Genomic DNA, 23,038 nt, shown 5'->3' on the forward strand with positions numbered 1-23,038 from the left:
TCTTCTCTTGTCCAAGTGAAACTTTCCCAGATCCCTGGCTGGCAACCCATCTTCTTGTGGTTGGGCTCTGTTTGCCAGTCCTGGGGTGGACCTGGTGCTGCTGCCAGTGCTAGGACTGTGCAAAGCAGAGGGATGTCTGCCTGGGTCTGGATCCTGGCTGATCGTTACCATCACAGGCCAAACGAGAGCTCCTGCCCTCATGGCTCCCTCTGTGAGCTCATCCCTAGCCACTGCAGTCAACTCAAACCCCCAGGCTGTGAAACTCAGCACTCCCATCCTCACATCTTTTTAAAAATCTAACTACAAGGTTTATAGTCATCACCATTATCTTTTCACTTTCAGCTTATTATTTCAGTCTTTCAAAACCTGTATTCCAATTTGATTTAAAATTTTGGAACAACTGTAGCATTTCTGCTGTGGTTTGAATGTGTCCCCCAAAGTCCATGTGTTAGAATATTAACCCCCAACACAATAGTATTAAAAATTGGGATCTTTAAGAGTGGTTAGGTTATGAGGACTGTGGCCCCATGAATGGAGTAATGTCATTAAAATAAGAATGGGTTCATCATCACAAGAGTGGGTTTGTATAAAAGCAGATTTGGCATTCCCTCTCTCTCTCTCTCTCTCTCTCTCTCCCCCCCTTCCTCCCTTCATTCCCTCCCTCTGTACCATGTGGTACCTCTCATCATGTTATGACACAGCAAGGATGCCCTCATTAGATGCTAGTACCATGTTCTTGGACTCCCCAGCTTCCAAAACCATGAGCCATATAAATTTCTGCCCATTATAAGTTACCTGGTCTGTGTTTTGTATTATTGCAGCATAAAATAGACTAAGACAAAATACTTATGTACACACAGTAGCCCCTGCACCCAAACACATTCATCTAGGCTGGTGCATGTCCAAATACACATGAGCACAAATGCACACAACACAAAGCAGAAGCTCATTTCAGTTTGCATAACAGCTATGGTGTCTTCCTGAGAGGCATGGCCCTTGGTGCTCAGACTTCTGCCTTCCTTCTCAACCCCTGTTTTGGTAGCAGAAACCACAGTTCTAGTGACTTAACCAAGTAGGGTTGATTTTTCTCAGGCTTCAGAAAGCCCAGATTAGAAGAGAGACCTGTGATGAGATCAAACTTCCTCTGTCTTTCCATTCTGCCATCCTTCATGTCATCCTCCTGATTTCAGGATGGCTGCTTCACCCCTAAGTGTTGCACAGTGACCCAGGCAGGAATGAGACCGAAAGGAAAGGGGAGGACAGAGGCAAGTGCCACTGAATCTGATCCCTTTTATTCAGAAAACAGCAATATTCCTGAAGGCCCTGACAGGATACTTCCAGTTACATTTATTGAACAGAAATGGGTCACATAGTGACCCCAGAACTTAGGGAATCTAGGGAGGTGAATACTTATAGCTGGGCACCTTATTACCCTGAAAAAAATAAGAGTGGTTCTGTTAATCAAAAAGAAATTGAGGATGAATTATGAGTAGGAAACCAGCAGTGTTTGCCACATTTCCCCACACATACTACAAGTTGTCTCTCTATATGCCCAGACACATGCCAAATTTATTGAAAAAGAGTTATAGAAAATGAGGAGAAATGGCAGATGGCAAAAACCAGTCATACATTTATCTCGTTCTTATATAAACAACTCTTTTCCATGTGACTTTGCTCTTCCACCAACGGTCTATTTCTTTACTCCTTGAATCTGAGTTGGACTTGTGACTTGCTTTGACCAGGAGAATGTGGTGTTGTGTGGTTTCCCAGTTCCACCTCAAGGGACCTTTCACTTTCCATTCCTGCCCTCTTAGAATTCAGTGTCACCTGTGAAGAATTCCAGAATAGCCTAGTTGAGGGTGAGGGGCTAAGTATACAGAGGGAAGCCAACGACAGGCACCAATTACCAGATGCGGGAGTGTTAGCTAACCCAGCCCCATTCCTGTCTCTAGCAAGCCCAGAGAGAACCACCCTGCTGAGCCCAGCCCACAGAATCAGGAGCAAATAAAATGGTTATTGTTTTAAAACACTACATTTTGGGGTGGATAATGACATAGATGGTTCATTTGAGGAACGTAGCGAGTGTGTTATATTAAAGGTATTGTCAGTGCCTGGACTGACCCAGATCTATTTTTCAAACTTTGTTCCTAGGAGCCTTGTGTGGAGGGCAACAAGAAGGTCAAACTAACTGCTCCCCAGCCCCTGCCCTTGCTCGGTCCGGTCAGCTTGCCTTTATCTATTTGTATATTTTGTTTCTATTTATGGTTTCATTTTTTTTTTTAAAAAGGCTGATCTCTGGGTTTTAATGACCAGTCAGAACTTTACCAAGTTTGTTTCTCCCCATCTCCCTTTCTGTTCCTTTCTCTCTGCATTTCATCTCATTCACCACCATCACAACTTGTCACAAGCATATAGTATTCTTTCGACTTTCACCTCAATGACCTACCCACCTAGATACTCAGCACCCAGCCCTCTCTTCTCCCTTTGCAACCCTCCTTAATGGGGCACAGGTCTTAGGCGTTACCCTGAAAAATCAAAGCAAAGCTAGGAGAGCAGGTGTAACTGTCAGAGGGATAGACTAGACCAGATATAGTCAGAAGTGAGTACAGAGCACCGTAAGTGACTCTTGCCCAATGAGAGCCAGGGTGAATGTTAAGTCTTAAATGGCTGTCATATTCTAGAACTTTCCATGTGTCATGAGTCATGCTAGCTGGTTACTGATCTCACTGACTCCTGACAACCCAGGAGATAGGCCTTATCCTTTCACTTAACAGAATAAAAAGATTTAGAAAAGAGACCCTGAGCCAGAATGTCCTTCCCAGAAACCCTTTCAGATCTCAGAAGAGGGAGCAGAAAGACCGGCAGATGCCATAGCCCTGGGCTGATCCTTCTGAGGTAGTCAGACATTATTGCTGTCTGCTTGGGTTTCTTTCTCTGGGGAGTCATTCTTCTTCAAGTAATGTGTACAGGTGGGACTGTCAGTCATAGTTCCTACTCTGCAACCCCCAACCCTACCAAAAACAATCCACTAACACCATCACCTCTCATTCACCCTAATGGTGATTTGCCTAGGGGGTGAGCCCATGAAGGTCCTGCTCTGTGGAAGTCCTGTTGTTGCTCCCCTAGAGTTTTTAATACAACCCTTACGACCATGCCATAGGGGTACAAGCATGGGCTTTGGAGCCAGACTGCCTGGGTTCATATTCCAACTCCATCAGTTAATAGTTGTATGGCCTTGAGAAATCCTCTTAACTTCTTTAATAACTTAAGTAAGTTACTACTTGTGACCTGTTTAAGCAGTGATCAGCTACACAAGTGTTTGGTTTAGGACCCAAGTGAGGTCAGCATCCTTTCCTGAGATTGATTTTCAGAAGTGCAGTAAGCAAATGCCTTTTTTTTTTTTTTTTTTTCCTAAATTGGGTTTTTGGGAGGCCATGCTCCTTACCACATGGCAAAGGCATTTCTGCTGAGAGGATGAGGCCAGGATGCAAAGATAGGCAGAGATGAGCAGCAAGAGGAACTGGAGGGAAAACTGGCAGGGATAAGTGACCATTTTCTGTGATTCCTGAAGTCCTTCCTTCAATCCTGTCACCACCACCCCCACTCCTGCCCCAGGGGTTCTTTTTCATTTTGGTTGACATTAGGTGGGTTTTTCTGTCCCATGCAGCAGAACTAGTCCTGGCTAATCCAGGTGACTTTGAGCAGGGGTTGTAAATTCTAAAGTCCATAGGACTCAGGGAGGTCAAGTGTGGAAAATCACTTCTGATGGCAATGGGCATATAGGAAAATCTTTCTCTGCTATAAGAAAAACAGCTGTGCAAGTGGAAGGTCAGTAGCACCTGGCCTCAGGGTAAGAGCTGCCACCGGGAGTGATGGAGAGTGTGGAGAACCATCAGGTGCATGTGCTGTGTCTAAATGGCACATCCATGGGCCTTGAAAGTCCAGTTTAGCAATATCTTCTAATTTTGTTCCACTGAAAGAAACCATAAATCTTGGATTCTCCCAACTTATAAATGTTGGATCAAAAATTTCTATGATATTGTTCAACACATCTACAGATCAAATATGCCCTGAGGGTTGTCAGTAATCACTGTAGTCAAGCTAAGAGTCTGTGTTAGTCAGTTTTCTATCACTGTAATAAATACTGAAGATAAACAACTTAATAAGAAACTGAGCACAGTGGTGCCTGCCTATGATCCTAGCTACCAGGGAGGCTGAGGCAGGAGGATTGCAAGTTCAAGGTCAGCCTAGGACACTTGACAAGAACCTGTCTCAAAATTTAAAAAATTTAAAAGGACTGGGGATGTATCACAGTGATAGAATGCCCCTGGTTCAATTTCCTGTACTGAAAAATAAAAAAATCTTATATAGAGGAAAGGTTTATTTTGGTTCATGGTTTCTGAGGTTTCAGTCTGTGGTTGCTTGACCCTGTAGTTCTGGGCATACGGTGAGGCAGTCCATCATAGCAGGAGCCCATGGCAAAGAAAGCTGCCCACCTTGTGGCAGCCAGGAAGCAAAAATAGTTGGGGTCCCTATATCCCCTTCAAGGGCACCCCTCCCCCACAAGCTAACTTCCTCCCACTAGGCCTCATCTCTTAAATGTTCCACCACTTCCCAATAGCACCATAGGCTGATGACCCAGCTGTTAATACATGGCCCTTTGGATCTCCAGATCCAAACTATATGAGGGCTTCAAGAACCATAGCCCTGGTCTCAGCATCTTAGATTTATCCTCTGGAGAGGGTTTCTGGATTTCCCAGCTTGACCTCCCACATCAAAGCTGGCCCCTGTGTAAAGGGATTACCCACTGCCTGGTGGACCAGTGCCCTCCTCACCAGTGCTCCAAGCTCCTCTTTGACTTTTTATCCACAAGATGTATTTTTCTGTGTGTGTGTGTGTGTGTGTGTGTGTGTGTGCGCGCGCATGTGCACACATGTGTACAATTATGATAGATGAGGCCTGCCAGCCAAAAGTGAACCCACAGCAATTTGATGTTCCAGTTCTGCTTGGGTTTTTATAGCTCATATAGCAGCAACCTGGGCACCCAAGCCCCACAGCAGAAATGTTAATGGCCAATCAGGCAAAGAAAGAGAGACTGGCTCTCCAAGAAGTCTCTGAGGGTAGATCCAGGTGGCAACCATCCAAGACCTTTCCTTCTGTCTTGCTGAATCTTCAGCCTTGCTCTACTGAAGCATCACAGCCTGAAACAGAACAAAGTAAGGGGAGCCATCCCTTTGGGGGCTCTCTTCCTGCCTTTTCCATAGAAATTAGGAGAAGGAGCCCCTGCGCTGCTCTAGTATTTTTTGATGCAGAAAAAGTCAAGAGATAATTCTCTGAGAAACACACGCCAGGTTTTGGAGGCAGCAGTTGTTTCCACGTGAAAATGAAAAGAGATCCTCAGACTCCCTTCAAAACAAAATGAGGTAGGAGATGGAACAAAGGGAAAGGCAGCAGATGCTGCTCCCCCTCCACTGGAGAACAGGAGAAAAAACCAGAGGATCTGCCCTAGAGGACCCAGAAGCAGGTCCGTCTACGAAGGCATACACATTTCCACTTTGCTCACCTGGTAACTTGATGGGGGTAGGGAAATCAATAACTTAGAGGGACCAGGTAGTCTTGAATAGTCCCACTCAAACTGTTGTCCTCTCATTTATCACACTAAAGAGTTTCTAGGATTCCAAAGGAGATTTGCAAATGCCCATCCCAGAAGAGAGAGCTTAAGGCTACATCTGGAACTCTCTAAGGTTTTGCCTTGACTTAAAATCAGCAGGACATCAACACCTGGGCAGAAAACTCTTTCCCTTCCCCCTTTCCCAAGGTAACCTGTCTTAATTGTCCCTCAGAGCCTGGCATCAGTTTATGCTCACAGGATGCTGCTGAACTGAATTAGAATGGGACACACAGCTTGAGACTCCATTCATTCCTTCTGTGTGGCTTCAGGCCTCCCCTGGGCATTGTGTGAAGGGCACTCCCAGAGTTACACTTCTCAGCGCTGGATTTACGGCCCGCTCAAGGGGAACAGGACTGTTGAGTCCTGGGCAAATAGGAAAAGCGAAGATAGGTCTAAAGTGAAGGTAGTTACTAAATTTTGCTGCAGAGGACCCAGCTTCACAAGGGAAGCAGGCACGAGTCAGAGAGGTTACACTCACCTCCTGCCATGATTTTAGGAGATTTCAGAGTCCAGATGGATAAGCCAGTCAACGATTAGAGACTTGATTCCTTGACATCTGTGACCCCAGCAATATATACCTGTCACAGACATCCTCTCCCACAGCTTCAGTCTTCTTTCTCCATGAACTGAACCATCTTTCTCCCTAACTGCTGTCTTCTGCCCTACTAGCTTGCTCTGCTTCTTGAGACAATCCCCATCCCCATCCCTTGCCCCTATAACTTTCTGCACCCTTTATATAACTCCACCCAATATGGGTATGAGAACATTTGGATGGTTGGAACTGCACCCTAAATCTTGCCTTCATCTTAATCTGTGCTGCTATAACAAAATACCACATACTGAGCAATTTAGCAAGAACAGAAATTTATTTTCTCTCAGTTCTGGAGGCTGGGAAATCCTAGATCAAGGCCCTGGCAGATTTGGTGTCTGGTGAGGTCCTGTTCCTCAGGTAGGGACTTGTGTCTTCACATGGAGTGAAGAACTAGGGAGACAAAGGCTCTGTCCTCACATGGTAGAAAGCTATGAGAGGGCAAAAGGGAGGAATGGCTCCTTCACACCTCTTTTATAAGGTCATCCATGAGGTCTCTGCCCAAAATCACTTCCCAAAGGCAGGTGATATATTAATATATCACATTAGAGTTTAAGCTTCGACATATGAATGTTGTGGGGGACCTATTCAGACAATTACATCCCTACACCTACCAAGGAAATCCCCCCTCCCCAGATCTCTGGCTTCCAACTCCAGCTGAGTCCTCAGATTTGTTTAAATGGCCACTGACATTTGAAGTGGGACTTGGGATGGGAAAGAGGTAAATTGGCAGGCTAGACAGGCTCAACCAGTTGTGGGAAGAAGAGGAGGTAGAGTCATTAGCGTCAATGCCAATGTCACAGATGGGTCTGTGGAGTGGGCACTGAGGAAAGGCTGTTGGGATTAACTAGTAGGGTCCCATTGACCCTCTGGAGAGCTGTTTCTGCAGTCAGCAGCAAGCAGACTGCAGCGGGCTGAGTGAGTGAGAGGACGTGGACACATGCTAGGAGTCATCCTCTGAGGCACTGGCTGCTAACCAGAGGGGAGTGTTCAACAGACTGAAAGCAAGGGAGGCTGGGTTTCTCATTGGACCACCTGGCAGCTGTGTGGGCTTGGGAATGTCCTTGAACTCCTGTAAGCCTCTGGGCCCTCATCTATAAATGGAGAGGACATGATCTACTTCATTGGACTAGTGTGAGGATTAATCAAGGTAAGATATTAGTCACTATGCACCTGGCACATAAAAAAGTGCCCACATTTAATTATGTCAAAATAAATTCTACTGTTATGTATAACTAAAAGGAATAAATAAATAAGATTTATTTGCTCTGGAAAAAAAAAAAAGTGCCCAAATTATTGTCTCTCTTATATTTGCAGCTTATGGGAAAAAGGACAAATGAAAGATCCTTGAGGAGGTGGTAATTGTCAGTGTATTTGTGCCCTTCTCCGGAGGGAGAAGATGAGGTCAGCCTCTGGAAGGAGAAGGAAAAGTTCTTCCTCAGAGTCAGGTGGACCTGAAAGGAAAGAAGAAGATGCAGGTCAAACTTGGAAGTGAAGAAGCCGAAAGTTGTGGAAGTCCACAACCTGAGAACAGTGAAGCCATTGTCCAGGCTCTCTTTTCCATCTGACCAATTTGAAGAAGGTTGTCATGTCTATAAATTATTTTTATAGACTGGAAATCAAAGGTTTCTCACAAGGTGTGGTCTCCACATTTATACCACCCTCCTCTGGGATCCTTCTGCGTGGACCCAGAACTCAACATTTCAGGTGCGGCTTGGCCTGTGACAAGATCAGGGGCCCTACCCCCTGAGACACTTATGACTCTGCCGACATAGTCAAGTGTTGTCTGGGTTTCCATCTGCCACATCAGTCCCTTGTGCACACTAAGCTTGCAGTCAACCGAAGTCTCTAACCAGCTTCACTTACACCATCATCAAATGGGATTCCTTCTGCCTTCATTTTCTTCTTTCATTTAATCACTAGGTACAGAACTCCACTTCTATTCCTTTTAAATCTTATCTTCATTTTGACCCATCATTCTAGCCTTTCAGGTTCTTTTTCTGAGCCCCAGGGGAGGAAGCTACATTTCAGGCCTGTCGGGTAACTCAGCCCCACCGACACAAGGAGTCTTTGTTTGCCATATCCAGGCATCTCTGATTTCCCTGGAGACAATCAGGGGCTGCACAAAGATCCTACGGTCCTTTTGAAGGCCCCGGTGAGCATGTGCAGGAAGATGGATGTTAACCTGGGCCAAGGACGCAGAGAGGCTTCTTTGGAGAAGTAAGTGTCTCCCTAAGGAATTGAGACATTGCTATTGGGAAAGCTTGTGAGTAACGTCTCCTTTCAAGTCCAAAACCACTTGGGAAATGAAACGAATGGTACAGAAAGGGAGATGCAAATACAAACCCTTTCTGAGAGCAAACAGAGACAAGACTTCCAGGTGACACCTATAAACGTTGAATGAATATAGAAAGGATACATGAAAAAAATGAATGAAATGTGGATGGCTTTGAGGACCCTGCATTGCTGTGGAATGTGGAGGAGTGTGACCCTGGAGTAGGCGCAGTGGCTGCTGAAGGCACAGACTGGAGGACAAGGGCGCCCAGAGATGAAAGAGCTGCCTTCCCGTCTGGTGGCAGAAGGCGGGGCTCTGGAAATCAGCAGTCTTCCCCCAGGGGAACCTGGTATCTTGTTTTACTCTCCTGTGGGCATTTTATCTGCTCTCTGACCCTCACTCATCACTTCTTCTGAGAAAATCTTCTTGGAAGATGAATTCAAAACAAAATAGCCATTTTGAAAAGCCAGCTGTTTTACTCCCACATTCCCAAGAAAGAGGGGATGTAAAATCAGTTCTCAGAAAGCTCCTTGTGATTCACAGACATTAACGCTTCCTGGGGCACAGAGTGCAAGACAGGGAGGGAGCCAGGAAGAAATGACTGCACTTGTCACACCTTAGAGAGGGGATAACCTGAGGCAGGCTCAGCGAGGAAGCAGGGGGTGATAGGACTCAACGGGAGGCACTGCTTCTCTCCATCTCTTCCCTGAAATAGATACAGGGATTTAGAAACCAGCCTCTTCAAACATTTAGAATTGTAAACGCAAGAAGCAGGACCCCAAGCCTCTTCCCTCCTTTGTTTTCTACTTTGTTTTTGGAAATAGACATAAAAAAATGGCTTTTGAAATACTCATTTTTTTTTTTCTGTTAAATTGTAAACTCCTGTGGCAGGACAGTCTTTTTCATCTCTGTGATCTTCCCACAATACTTAGAGCAGTTCTTCATACATAGTGGATATATAATAAGTATTTGATGCTGATGATGATGATGATGATTTTTCTCACCCAGAATGCCCATAACCTGAGCTGACCAGCGTTTTAAGCACTTTCCAAGTGTTGATCAGTGAATGGGGAGGTTAGGTTTCTTCCCTCAAGGTTGTTTGTCACATGGTTGTTAGTGACCTGCCAAGGTGGTGTTTGGAGAATCCAGTTACAGTTCTCCTGAGCTGCAGAAGAAGCTGAACAGTCTTGTGTGCAATTCCACAGTTCACTTATTCACGAGTAGACCCTGGGTCTCAAGGGAAGTGAAGTATATCAAGAAACACTTCCCACTTCACTTCTTCATGAAGAAAGCTGCTATTGTCTAATCTCAGCTGAGACAGGGTCAAGTAGGGACAGGGCTCCTTTGCCTGGCCTCTGGCTCCCTGGAAGTTTTCTGAACTGTTCCAGCAGGCCAAATACTATTGTAGGTTCAGCTGTTCTTGAAGAATTGAGATGGGACAGGAGGCCTTACCCACTAAGGGTTGTCTCTTCAGGACAGATAATGAAGTAGGTTTCCCCTGGTGGGCCCAAGCCATTCTCTTGGCATTTGTAGAAGAAGGCTATCTTTCCTAATGTTTCTGGAAATAATTATTCCTTTCCCCAGTGACCTTCCTTGGCTTCACCAGCACTGTAGCTATTCCTATGAGGATTTTCCTGTGGCATATTAGGAACCTTTTTTTTGGCAGAGACTCCTAGTGTCCCCCAATATCAATCCTACACATTTTCCTTAATAATGGGCCCCCAACATTTAGTTGGCAACAGAAAAGATGCCTTTCTGTGCTTCATCCAATGATGGCAGTGAGAGTGGTGTGGAGGTGGGAGGAGGGGGGTAGGGAGGGGGTGCTGGGATGACACCCCCACGCTGAGGATGGTGGGGAAGGGCGGTAGAAAGACACTGGGTTCTTGAGAAGGTCAAGAAACCTAAGACCAGACTTCATTTACTTGAGAAAAAGAAGATTTCTATCTGGTTTAAACCATTTTTGGGGGCGTGGAGTGGGGGTGATTAAAAGATTACTCTAATTCTCACTGGCACCTGGGAAGGGCATGAAGCTGCTTGCCCCATGGAAGTCAACTTCAGCCTGAAGCCTTGAAGACTTCCGTAAGTGGAACACATACTCCATGGATTTTTCCCAAGCTGGCTGGAGGTCAAGATCACCAAACTCTGAGGAGCAGAGCAGGGCTTGGGGGAGGAGCCTGAACAAGCAGGTTGGGGGAGGTTTCAAACAAGGAGGGATCCTTGGGAGAAAACCTCACTATGTCTGAAAGCTCTGCATGGCCAGAGCAAGTCTCTCTGAGTCTCTTTTTCAAGGGAGTGTTGCTAAAACCACAGTGGTAACAGATTACACCGTTTTGGGCGGGGGCGGGGGTTGTTTTTTGGGGGAGATACCAGGGATTGAACTCAGGGGTACTTGATCACCGAGCCACATCCCCAGTCCTATTTTGTATTTTATTTAGACAGGGTCTCACTGAGTTGCTTAGTGCCTCCCAGTTGCTGAAGCTGGCTTTGAATTTACCATCCTCCTGTCTCAGCCTCCCGAGCTGCTGGGATTACAGGTTTACGCCATTGTGCCCAGCCAGATGACATGGTTTTGATGGAGAGAAGGGAATGGTTTCAACAAAGAATAAGCAAGTTTAGGCAGTATTTTATAGACTCAAGCCTCTCTGCCTGGGTTTTTCTGCTCTTCTTGCCCCCTGACTCTTTGCTCTGTTTCTCTCCCCCGCCTCCCCCCTCTCCTCTCCTAAACCTAAAAAAACCCTGAACTGCTTTCGATTGCTGAAAAGGAGCTTATACTTCAGCCAGCCTGTGGTCAGATCTCTTTCAAATGCAAGTGATATAAAATCCTATTCAAATGGACCCAAAGATCATCTGTCAGCTCATGTAACTAGAAATTCCAGGACTTCAGGCACTCCAGCAGTGTCATCAGGTGGCGACCTCTCAGAGTTGTTCACAGCTATATGGCTCTCCAGCCCCAAACTATGTATAGGTGGCCACCAGCCACCTCAGGTTCCACCAGGACAGGTTAGCAAGCCCTGTGGAAAGCTAGACCCTCTTTTCCAATAATTATAGCAAAAATCCAGGGACTATAATCTGAGTGACTTGGGTCTGTACCCTACCTTGACCACATTGTGGATTGGTAGGCCTGGGTCAGTGTCAGGTCCTGAGGCTGGGAAGGGTCAGCTTCACCAGAACCACTACACAGTGGGAAAGTAAGTAGAGGAAGAAGGCTGAAGACACCAAGAAAAAGCAGGATAATGCTGAGCAGACGAAACAAAGGGTCTTTCCCCTAATACAGCCGGGGGCACATGAATTTGATAAATCCTGTGCAGGAGGCAAACCTGGTTTACTAATTCCAATGGAAGAGACAAAAAGGAGGAGGGTGAACAGAGTCTTTAAGGGTAGAAATTCATTTGTTTCCAAGCTGAGTGCTAGAAGGTCTGGGTCAGGCAGTAGAGGAGGGCAGAAGCCTGAGAAATATATAGAAGAATGTCTTCTGAATCATAATTTATTATTTGAAATCATGGAGAAATCTCCCTGGACACAGGGTCGGATGTAAAGAGTAGTTAGGCCAGGCAGAGTGTCCACTCCTGTAATCCGGGCGACACTGGACACTAAAGCAAGAGGATCACACGTTCAAAGTCAGGCTGGGCAGCTTAGCAAGACCCTGTCTCAAAATAAAATAAAAGGTCTGGGGTGTAGCACAGTGGTAGAGTGCTTGCCTAACATGTGCGAGACCCTGGGTTCAATCCCCAGTACAGGGAGGAGAAAAAAAAGGAGTTAAGGCAGGGCAGAAGGGGCCTGAACCTGATGCGTCTAAGGAGCCCAGATCCCTGCAAATCTGGTGCAGTGGATCCCCAGGCACTCAGCTGGGCGGGTAGCACAGTAGTCAGAATGAACCCCATCCAACCCTGCCTTGGAGAAATGCCTGGATGCCCTGTCTGGAGGAAAACATTGGGGTCACACAGGAAGTCTCCGTTTGTGTTTGAAAGTTGCCCGGCCTAAACGTACATTTATGAGGCTCAGAAGGACAAGTCTGTGCTCCATCCACGAAGGAAATCATACCCTTTGCACTCTCACCCCTTAGGAAGCAGGCACTGTCCTTGTGTACACTACAGAGGAAGGAGCTAAGACAGACCTGAAGTTCAGGGGACTTGCACAAGGTCATGGGTCACTATAACCTTCCCTCCCCATAATCTGCCATGACATCCCACCATTGGTGCTGGTCCTTGTGAGAGAAGGGAAGAGGGCCAGGGCTGCTGTACCATGGTGTCTGCAAAGCTCTACAAGCTAGGAACACAGTTCAGTTCCCTTGCACAGTACTACATTTGCCGATGCTGCCATACACCTCGATGCAGCACTGGGCGTGGCCCCTGGAAGGAGAAAAAGCTGAGCTCAACCTGAAATTCCTGTCCCTAGATAAATTCCCTTTTCCTGCCATTCTGTGTGCTTAGATGCTTGGGATTATAAATTGGACTGGAAATTAGAAATTTATCTGGAGTTGGAGTGACAGCTGAGGATTGGGACAGCCTTTTTAAACACCATTTCCTAAAATCAGTTAAGATTACAGTCATTGCCCAGAAAAACTAAGACTGGACCCTCATTGATCCAAACTAGAAGAGAGAATATATGTTCTCATGAAATAAACCAAAAACAATACTTATTTTTAAAAATCAAGACCAGAAGTCTCTCAACATTTAGACTTTACAGACCAATGGAACCCAAGCTACAGGGTTAAATATAACAAACATCTCATAGTAACAAATATTAAAGACATTGCGACACAAAAGCATCAGAAGGAGAACCATAAATTTTGCTGAGGCCACTATTTAATTAATCCAAGTCGAACATATGGCTTTGGTTATGTGTGGTTCCAGGCCAGAAGCATGAGAGCAAGTGTTTATGGGAAAGGCAGGAAGAAAAGCTGCCAAGGCAGGCCACGGAGCCAGGGAGTGCCCTTCCCACCCCACCCTGGCCACCAGGTTCTGGCACCCCCACCTCAGGATGCACCCAGGCCTCCTCCTGCTTCGTTCCTGTACCAGCCCCCCTCTTACAACACTGCATTGGTGAGATTGTGAGCTTCTTCAGCACATGAATGTTGCCTCACTCATTTAGAATCCACGATGTGCTTCTGGAGAGGATAAGTGAGCAAATATAAATGAATGGAGAGAGATGGAGAAAAAACAGGTCTAACCAAAGAAACTTAATTTTTCTTAGAAAATCCTTGACAAGCCTGGAGACAGTAGAATGAACAAAAGGGAATAATATTTTTTAAATGTTTGAAAAAATTTTAAATTGAAACATAATAATTGTACTATTTATTGGGTACAGTGTGATTATTTCAATATATGTATATAATGTGACAATCATAACAGAGTGATAGGCATATCCATCACTTCAAATATTTATCCTTAAAATGGGAGCATTCAAAATCCTCTCTACTAACTGTTTTGAAGTATTTAATTGTTGTCAACTATAATTATCCAACTGTACTATAGAACACATAAGAAGTTATAGCTACTATCTAACTGTACCCCCGTATCCATTATGATCCTCTTTTCTTCCCTCCCCCACATCCTTCTCAGACTCTGGTAATTACTATTCTATTCTCTACATCCATGAAATCAACTTTTTTTAGTTTCGATATATAAGCAAGAAAATGTGATATTTGTCTTTCTGTGCTTAATTCATTTCACTTATCATACTGTCCTACAGTTTGGTTATATTGGGGCAAATGGAAGGATTTCCTTCTTTTTTATGACTAAATAATATTCCATAGTATATATGTAACACATTTTTCTTATCCATTCATCCACTGATGGTAATCAGGTTGATTGCATATCTTATCTACGGTGGATAATGCTGCAATGGACATGATAGAGCAGATGTCTCTTCAATATACTGATTTCATTTTGTTTGGAAAAAATGCCTGGGAATGGGACTGCTGGATCATATGGTAGTTCTATTTGCAGATTTTTTAAGAACTTCCATACTGTTTTCCATAATGGCTGTACTAATTTGCATTCCCACCAACACTAGGATATATTTTATTATTCTTATAACACTTCATTACTTAACCTACTAAGTTATTAGAAAAAGCAAGTCAGGGTCTTTTGATGGAAAGAAGCGGAGACCTGTAAATTTCCCTCAAGAACTGTGGGGTTTCTTTGAAGGGCACACATGGATAAGACAGTCAGAGTTGTAGACCAAATGATGAATCCGATGGCAACCCAGGAAACCACAACACTTGGCCTTTGGGAGGAATGGGAGCAGCAGAAGAGTCCCAGAGCCTGACAGAACCCAGGACATAGCTGAGGAACCCAGAGTCTTTCAAGATCAAACACAATCCCAAAAAGTAGACACTTGACCTTGCCAGGTCAGCAGTGGGGCCCATGCCTCTGTGTCTCCGTGCTTAGCCACCTGAGCAACTTGGGCATTCCACACCTGCTGCTGCCCTTCCTGCTAATTATTGTTCTGTTGATTTGTGACTTCAAATCCCTTCTTGATCTTTGGCTCCTGTGCTACCAAGTACTAACTCCAAGTCTCCTTGTCAAATTTGCTAAGTCTGGGATCTCATTCATCTGATTGGGCCTGGCCTGCCTTCCCTGACTGTTCAATCAGTAGGTGGGCAGCTGCATGGAGCAGGTGCATGGCCACGGTTTAGTCATCTGCACTGGGCCCTGGAGTCACGTGTATGACTGTGTAGGGGCAGAGGCTCTTAGCAGGGCTGAGAGTATAGCAGGTGTACTGAGGACCAGAGCTCCAGCCCCAGATCATGGACACAGAATGAACAAAATGTGAGCGGAGAGGTGCAGATTACTTGGAGTAACATGTTGAGTTTGTACATGTTGACAGTTCTAGTTTTGTTCTGGTGATCATAGAAATTTCTTTCACTTGCAAAGGTGGGGAGTATGTATCCCTAGAGATGTGATGTATTCTCCTGATGCCATGAGAATGTTCCAGAGAAACCATCTGAGCCAGAGAACAGTAGGTGTTAAGTGCGCCTTTCAAGCTGATATTAAATTGGTGGGGACTACAAAAGCAGAGGAATATGAGGCCTTGACAAGAGATGGTGAGTACATGTCAGTGATTTTTCATTAACAAGGGAATCTGCAGGGTGACAAACCTGGTTCAAAGAGAAACAAACAAACAAACAAACAAAAAAAAACTATGCATTCAGAGAACAAAAAAGAATGCTGAAGTAAGATTGCAAAGTTAGATACAAAATCAGTTAATGTCCTGCAGGGCAACAAAACCAAAACCTTTGGAGTTGCTTTCCTAGCTCACAGAAATGATTTGCATCTCCATTGAACAGAAAAGTCAATTTACATTTTAACAGTTTCCACATAGTATAATCTAATTTTACAGAGTTATAAATGTCTAGACTCTAATTAATAATAAAGAGTAGAGCCGGTGGTGCATGCCTGTAATTCCAGCTACTTGGGAGGCTGAGACAGGAGGATCAAAAGTTCGAGGCCAGCCTGGGCAATATAGTGAGACCCTGTCCCAAAATAAAACACAAAAAGGTCTGGGGATGTAGCTCATTGATAAAGCATCCCTGGGTTCAGTTCCCAGTACTACTGATGATGATGATGATAAATAACAAGTCAAAGTTGCTTTATCCAAAAGAGCCAGATGACTCTCAGATGGGTTTGGTAGACATTCATTTAATACTAGAAGAATCTTGCATTTCCCTCTAGTTTTTATAATTCTTAACAGAGAGAAAAATCAACAAAAATTTGCTTCCATGAGCAACGAGGGAAAACAATGGCCAACGTGGGAGGCCCAAGGAGTGGAGGCACCACTCCTGTCCTGTTCTGTTTACCAGCCGTGTGACCTGAAACCTGATCTCCCTGGAGCTCAGTGTCGCAGTCGGCAAAACCCGGCTATTGAGCACCCCTGCCAGGACTTTGCCCCCCGCCCCGCCAAAAATTCACCGTCCCCCCCCCCCCCCCCCCCCCGTACTGACAAAGAGGAAGGAGGAAGCAAGCACCAAAGTAATTCACGTTCAAACGTCTCTGGGCTGGGGAGGATCGTTTTGACTGCTCCGCAGACCAACGCCCAACCGTGCACTTCGCCAACCGAAGCCCGGGGAATGGAAACGAGGCTCGGCCTGCTCCGAGCTCTGCGGTGTCCGCAGGCTGCGCTCTTTCAGTTGAGTGCAGGACGAGTCACCAAGAGGCTGATGGATTTCTCCATCAAAGTCACACTTCTCTGGCTAAAGCCAGATAACTCATTTCTCGGCCGGCGCTGCAGCCGGGCTGCTGTGGGGCGGATGGGCGTCTCCGTCCTCCACGCCGTGCCCGCCCGGCAGCTCCGCCCCGCAGCCAAACTGCGCAGCGCGGGAAGTAGAGCCAGCCCCGCCGGGGACCCGCGCGGGGCGGCTCCGGGCCAGGCGCGGGGCCAGGATCTCCTCGGGTGGCTGCAGCTAGGAGCCGCCCACCCACCACTTGTTTTGTTAAACACACGCTGCCGCTTCAGGCCATACTCGCTAGTTGCCATGGGCGTTTTCTGTTTTGAGAGAAGCGGGGACACCCTGAAGCAAGTGACTTTGAGTTGCAGATTGTGGTTTGTGTCTCCGATGCTGCGTTACCCTTCCTCCCCCCAAAGAAGGCGGGAGGCTTCCGCTCTCTCTGCTCATTTTTCTTCCCGAAGTCCCTGGACCTTGTCTAGCACCAGGTGTTGTCTTAGGTTTGGACTGTTTCCCCTGAGAGGTGAAAAGTTTGACAGAAAGGTGATCGACTTCCTCTTTATGCCTCAGGGATCACCTGGACCGCTCTTTCTTCATCTCCAGAATTGATGGAAACATGGAGCTCTGCCCCCTTGTTGCTGTGTGAACTCCAAACCCGACCACACTCAAAACAAACAAAAATCCCAAGAAAGAACTCTCTCAAATAACTGGGGAGTGGGGGTCTATACGAGCATTCTAACAAGAGGAAACAAGGAGTCAGGGAACCCAGAGGACAGTTAGAGGTGAGTGTTGAGCACATGTCCCACCGCTGCTTCTTAATGGGGGTGGGAAGCTGAGTGGGAAGTGCTGTGGGCACCTGGCTTGGAACCAGGCTGCACTACAGGAAGATTAGCATCTTCCCTCCTCTGTGCATTAAATGCTAATGGCACCCTCTCTTCTTTGTGATAACCACATGTCACCAACTATGGCCACTTACTCTGAAGAGTAAGGTGCCTTCTTGGAAACCATGTTAGATCATTTCCTAAAGTATATTCCGAAAGACATTAATTAGTTCCTCCAAGTTCCATGGTCAGTGTCACGCTGTTTTTGGGAAATGGTGGGATCAAAGGGAGAACAGGATTTACTTAAAGAACTTCTCACACTTTTAATATATATGCATCTTGAATCACCAAGAGGGGAATTGGGTATGCAAAATTCAATTAACCATGGAATTCTTTTTCCCTTTGGGACTTCCATTAGGTGGAACCCACCCACCTTGCATGACTCTTAAGTACACTGTATTCTTCAGAACACTTCCCAGGGACTTCAGTATTCTCCACAGTGCAAGGTGTGAGAGTGAGCAAGTGAGAGTCCTTTTCATTTTTACTGAACTGACACATGTCCAGAATGTGTGAAGATACCAGGAAGGAGGCCAGAGCTCAGGAAACCTCTAAAACGGTGACTTCACAAAGAAACCAGTGTGGTGGGCTCTCAGCACACTGGAGGCCACGCAATGAGTCCTGCTCCACAGAGGAAGCAGCCCTGCCGGCGCCTTTGGCTTGCATGGTTCAGGGAAATAAAAATAGTGCAGGTGGCTGGAAGAGACTTGTGTGGATGAAATTATTCAAATGTTGACAGATGGATTGGAGGTCTCCTCTCCTGCCGGCCTGGCAGCCTCGGTGTGGAAAGTCTTGCATAGGAGATGGGCCACAGCGGCTCTAGTGAGATGCTAGAAATATAAGTCCAAACAGAATGACAGTGAATCATAATAAATCAGCAGCCATCAGGTGCTCAGGAGGGAAGCTAAAGCCAGGAGACTGAGCTGAGCTGAGTGAGGAGCAGGACTTTCCTGTTGTGCAAAACACAAAGAGCAGAGTGTTCAAGTTAAAGGATCAAGTTTCTCAAGATAGAAGCCTGAACTGTGCACACTGAATGCGGCCTTGCTTCAAGGTCAGGGGTACAAAAACCTGCATATTCCCATCCTGGGAGTGCCACCCCAGCACACCCCCCAGGCTCCAAGGTCCAGGAGTGACACGACTCTGCTACTTCCCAGGTAAAACTAAGTGAACAATCCCATGCTTGATGTTCCAGAGCTCACAGATACCACCGCCAGGCTTGTAACTCTGGACTTGGCCTACAAGTGCTCTGTACTAGTGAAACTTCTCTCTGAGCCGTTTATAAGCTGTTGGCTCTTAAATTTTTCTAGTTCAACCTGACTAGCCACTGCCTGAGGTCCTGGGTTCAGGGTTATAGTTAAAGAAAGAAAGAAAGGAAGGAAAGAAGGAAAGAAGGAAGGAAGGAAGGAAGGAAGGAAGGAAGGAAGGAAGGAAGGAAGGAAGGAAGGAAGGAAGGAAGGAAGGAAGGAAAAGAAAAGGAAGGGAGGGAGGGAGGAAGGAAAGTGTGTGATCCCCACTTTTCCAGGGTTGATGGGCTCTGGGATTCTGCCTCTGTCTGCTAGATAGCCCAGAGAGGCCATAAACAGAAAGGTTTGGAAAACTTTTTTTTTTTTGTCTCACAGTTCACAGTCTAGCTTATTAAATTTGGATGACAGTAAAACAGTGACTAACCGGATAATTAAAACCACAACTCTGGAGGCCTGGGCAGTTCCTTCTTGGACTCTCCAGTGGCCTGTTCCATAGGCAAATGCCCCTCATCATCCCCGTAGCAAAAATGCTTTTGTGAATTCAAAACCTTCTGTGGTGACCTCCACCTCCTCTCAAGGTCAGTTCCCCACTTGTCCATGCCTTCATCCTGTCACCCCACTGTCTCTGTCCACTGTTAAGAATGGAGAAAATCTAACCACTGACCACAGCACAGCCCACGCTCACCATCCTGCCCTGACAGGAACATGACAAAAGGTTTCCAATGAAAACCAAAGCTACTCAGCAGAGCTTCCTGCCAGGCAGCCGCTGGAGGGCACAGCGTGGGGCCCTTGGCTCTTTCTGTTCTATGAATTTTCTTTGCTTCAATCTCTTGGAGCCTCCCCATTTCCCTGGGAGAGTGAGCTGAGAACTTCAAAGTGACAAGGCTGCAGCTGAGAAGCTCCTGGGTTGCTTCAAAGGCTGTCTCCTCCCAGCCCGAATCTTCTGGGGAATGTTTCCCCCCCATTTCTGAAACAACATAAGCAATTGCTGAGTTTACAAAGGCCATCAAGGCATTAATGTGTTTCCACCTTTTATCTAAGGCCCCTGGGCCTCCACAGGAATGTCCCTGGCCCTCCTGGGTCTTGGTGATGCTCTCTGCAGTTTACCCATCACAGTGATGCCTCCCCAGTCTCTCAAGTCTGATACTCTGGCTGCCACTGCTTCCCCCCCCACTCATCAGGTGACTTTGTTCCTCATTCAGACTTTAGCCCCTTCCCAACTGAGGGTGGAGGACAAGATGCAATTGTGGTGGGAGTTGTGCTACAGTTTGAATGTGTTCCCCAATGTTCACATGTTGCAAACATAATCCCCAATGCCACACTGTTGAGAAGCCAGACCGTTAATTCTGTAATGAATCACCCTGCGCCCTCATGAATGGGTTAATGATGTTATCCTGCCAGTGGACTTGTTATAAAGATGGGTTTGCCCCCTTCCCCCTTTCCAACATGTATTCTCTCACCAGGTGATGCTTTCAGCCATGCTATGATACAGCAAGAAACCCTGACCAGATGCAGCCCCTTGATCTTGAACTTCTTGGCTTACAGAACCCTGAGCCAAATAAATTTCTGTTCTTCACAACTACCAGGTTTGTGATATTCTGTTATAGCAGCACAAAATGGACTAAGAGTGGTGGGCTATGTGATTTTTGTACACTGTTCCAGAATGTTTGACATCATTTTAATTTTTAAAAAATAATGAAGTTCCCTTCAAACCTTTGAGGACCTTTGATTTCAGGAGGGTATGGGCTGTGTTTAGGCAATGACCCATCGTGACTTTGGACATACTGCTGCTTACTTCTGGATAGAAGGTCCCTAACGTGAGAAGCAAGAGTGATTTGGATTTGGACTTTAAGCAAAATTCTGTTTCCTCTTTCTGTAGTGCAGGAGCTCTCCGGTATTGAACCTCATGGTCTTGCAATAATGCCTGGAAGAGAGTTGGGGTTCTCAGGAGATTGTATTTGTTGGGTCACAATCATTGCCTAGAAGAAGAAAAAATTAAAGTCACTTTCTGTGCGTAAATGGTGTACTTGAAAGAGTTTAAGCTAAATGCATGTTGAGAAATAGCATTCAGATAGTGTCCACCTCATGTCTCCAGGTCTGAGGTAATCTGACCTAATGTTCATCTATCATCTTATCATTTATATTGAACAGAGAGACATAGGAGCCCAGATGAACCTTCAGGAGACATACAGATTGATATGGGCATTTGAGACAAAGAAATCCTGCAAAGTTCTGAGCTAAAATGTAAAGTATAAAGATGGTTGTCCTGTGAGGTGGCCTAAAGCCTCAGACCTGCTTAAGCTGTCAGTCTCCATGTTAGTGTCCTTGAAGGTGCTTGGTGTATGGTGCAGAGTCTCTGCCATAGTGGTGACTTCCTCGCCAGCCAGGCCTGAGAGTGACGGAGGAAAAACACCTTAGTGAGCTCCACCAGCAGGTGAAAGGATACACAGTGTGCACCTGGGGAGACTTCAGGGAGGCCCCCTAGGACAGACAAAGCTGGGGGCCCGGGGCAGCTCCTCTGCAGAAGTGGTTTTCTTGCCCCCTCTTGCCCCAACGCACACTCCAACTTAAAAAAAGAATCATTATGCATGATTCTGAAGGCAGATCCATACTGTACGCATGTGCCCTGCCAAAATTTTCTGCTCCTGGGGAGAAGGATAAGCTATAAACATCACATTCCTTTTCAGAGTTGAATTGCCACTGCTTAAAAGTCAAAGAGAAAAAGTTGCAGTCAAACCATCTATTAACAGATAAATTTAAGCGAGAACAGCACGAGTTCCTGCCAGTTGTTGATGATGGGTTTTCCAGAAGGGAATGATGTGCCTACCAGGCAGTTATTAAGTATGATGGCAACCATTCATTTAGTGAAGGGTCAGTGGTTGGTTGGTTTACTTATTTATTTTAAAATTGAAACCCACTGATCACTTACTTGAAATAATACCAAACAGTAGCATTATGGTAACAGAAAGAATTCAACCACTTCCTGGCAAGTGATGGGTATTTCATTAAACATTTTCATTTTATTCTACTTTTCTAGAGTTTGGACATCACTTAGAAAAAAGCTCTAAGTTGGGTCTACTCTGAACTAAGGATGTCCCTTGAACAGCTAATCCTAAGAGAGTCTCTAGGATATATTCTGAGCAATGAGGCTAATCCACGGTCCCCAGGCCACCTGCTGCCAACAAGTCAGAGCACCAGACCCAGAAGTCATAATGAACCATCGGACCAATAAAGGAGACCATGAGGGCAGGTGTCTGGATGTTTCGACATTGCCACTGATGTTTGCCAAAAAGCAGCTTTTTAATAGTCTAGTCTGGTGGTGAGAATGAATCTCCTAGGCCCAGAACATTTTCAAGAACTAAATCCAATCTCAAATTTGAATTTTTTTCCCTTGGGCATTGTGATACACACTTGTAATTCCAGCAATTTGGGAGGCTGAGGCAGGAGGATCACAACATCAAAGATAACCTCAGCAACTCAGTGGGACCCTTTTTCCAAATAAAAAACAAAAAGGTCTTGGGATGTGGCTTGGTGGTTAAGCCTTCTAAGTTCAATCCTCAGTGCCAAAAACTGATAATAATTAAATATTTTCTTGAGCAGAGGGGCCTACTTTGCCCCTGGGTTATTCTGAGACTTCCTTCTGTCTATTTCCCTTCCCATCTAAAACAAAGGGGTCTCTACAGATCTTATTGTTCTTTCATGTGTACTGACCAATCACAATGGCAGGACCAAGGCTTGACTCCTGGAGGTTGTGTGTGTGTATGTGTGTGTACTAGGGCTATCCAGAGAAACAGAAGCAGTAGGAGAGGTAGATGGATAGATGATAGATAGATAGATAGATAGACAGACAGACAATAGACAGACAGACAGATGGAGATACATTTTTAGGAATTGGCAGTTTTAAAGATAGAAGTCCTCCAATCCGCCATCTGTAAGCTGAAGATCTAGGAAAGTTGGTGGCTGATGCAATTTAGTCGAGTCCAAAAGCCTGAGAACCAGGGGAGCTGACGATGCAGATCTCAGTCAAGGGCTAGAGATGAGAGATGCCCAACTCCAGCCTGAAAAGAAAAAAGAGGGCAAATTTCTCCTTTCTCTCCTCTGCCTTGTACCATTCAGGCCTTCAAATGAGCTGAGCAGCAGCTGTCCCCATTTACCAGGCACATGCTGTCCTGCTTGTTGCCGGCCCCACAACACACAAGCCTGCAGCCCCTGTC

At 45.8% G+C, this 23,038-nt stretch overlaps 1 protein-coding gene and 1 long non-coding RNA gene across 4 annotated transcripts in view; one reads left to right on the forward strand and one right to left on the reverse strand.

Moving 5' to 3' along the window:
- Positions 1-23,038, reverse strand: part of LOC306648876 — a 603,819-nt gene that overhangs the window by 516,131 nt on the left and 64,650 nt on the right. The window lies entirely within an intron of this gene.
- On the forward strand, positions 15,566-18,951 carry LOC306649614 (uncharacterized protein). 3 transcript variants are annotated; one of them, XM_079120711.1, is made up of 3 exons: positions 15,566-17,190; positions 17,273-17,484; positions 17,942-18,951. In XM_079120711.1, the coding sequence occupies exons 1-2, from the start codon at positions 16,259-16,261 to the stop codon at positions 17,346-17,348; spliced, it is 1,008 nt and encodes a 335-aa protein (XP_078976837.1). In that variant the 5' UTR covers positions 15,566-16,258; the 3' UTR covers positions 17,349-17,484; positions 17,942-18,951. The 3 variants fall into 3 exon arrangements, with proteins under 3 accessions (XP_078976837.1, XP_078976838.1, XP_078976836.1); XM_079120712.1 differs by having other exon boundaries at positions 15,566-17,079; XM_079120710.1 differs by having other exon boundaries at positions 15,566-17,484.

This window comes from Sciurus vulgaris, assembly GCF_902686455.1.
Source record: "Sciurus vulgaris genome assembly, chromosome: 2".
Lineage (NCBI taxonomy): Eukaryota > Metazoa > Chordata > Mammalia > Rodentia > Sciuridae > Sciurus > Sciurus vulgaris.

What these genes read in the sequence shown, in the direction of transcription:
- LOC306649614 (XM_079120710.1), top strand. Translation starts at nt 16,259, where the DNA reads ATGAGCAACGAGGGAAAACAATGGCCAACGTGGGAGGCCCAAGGAGTG.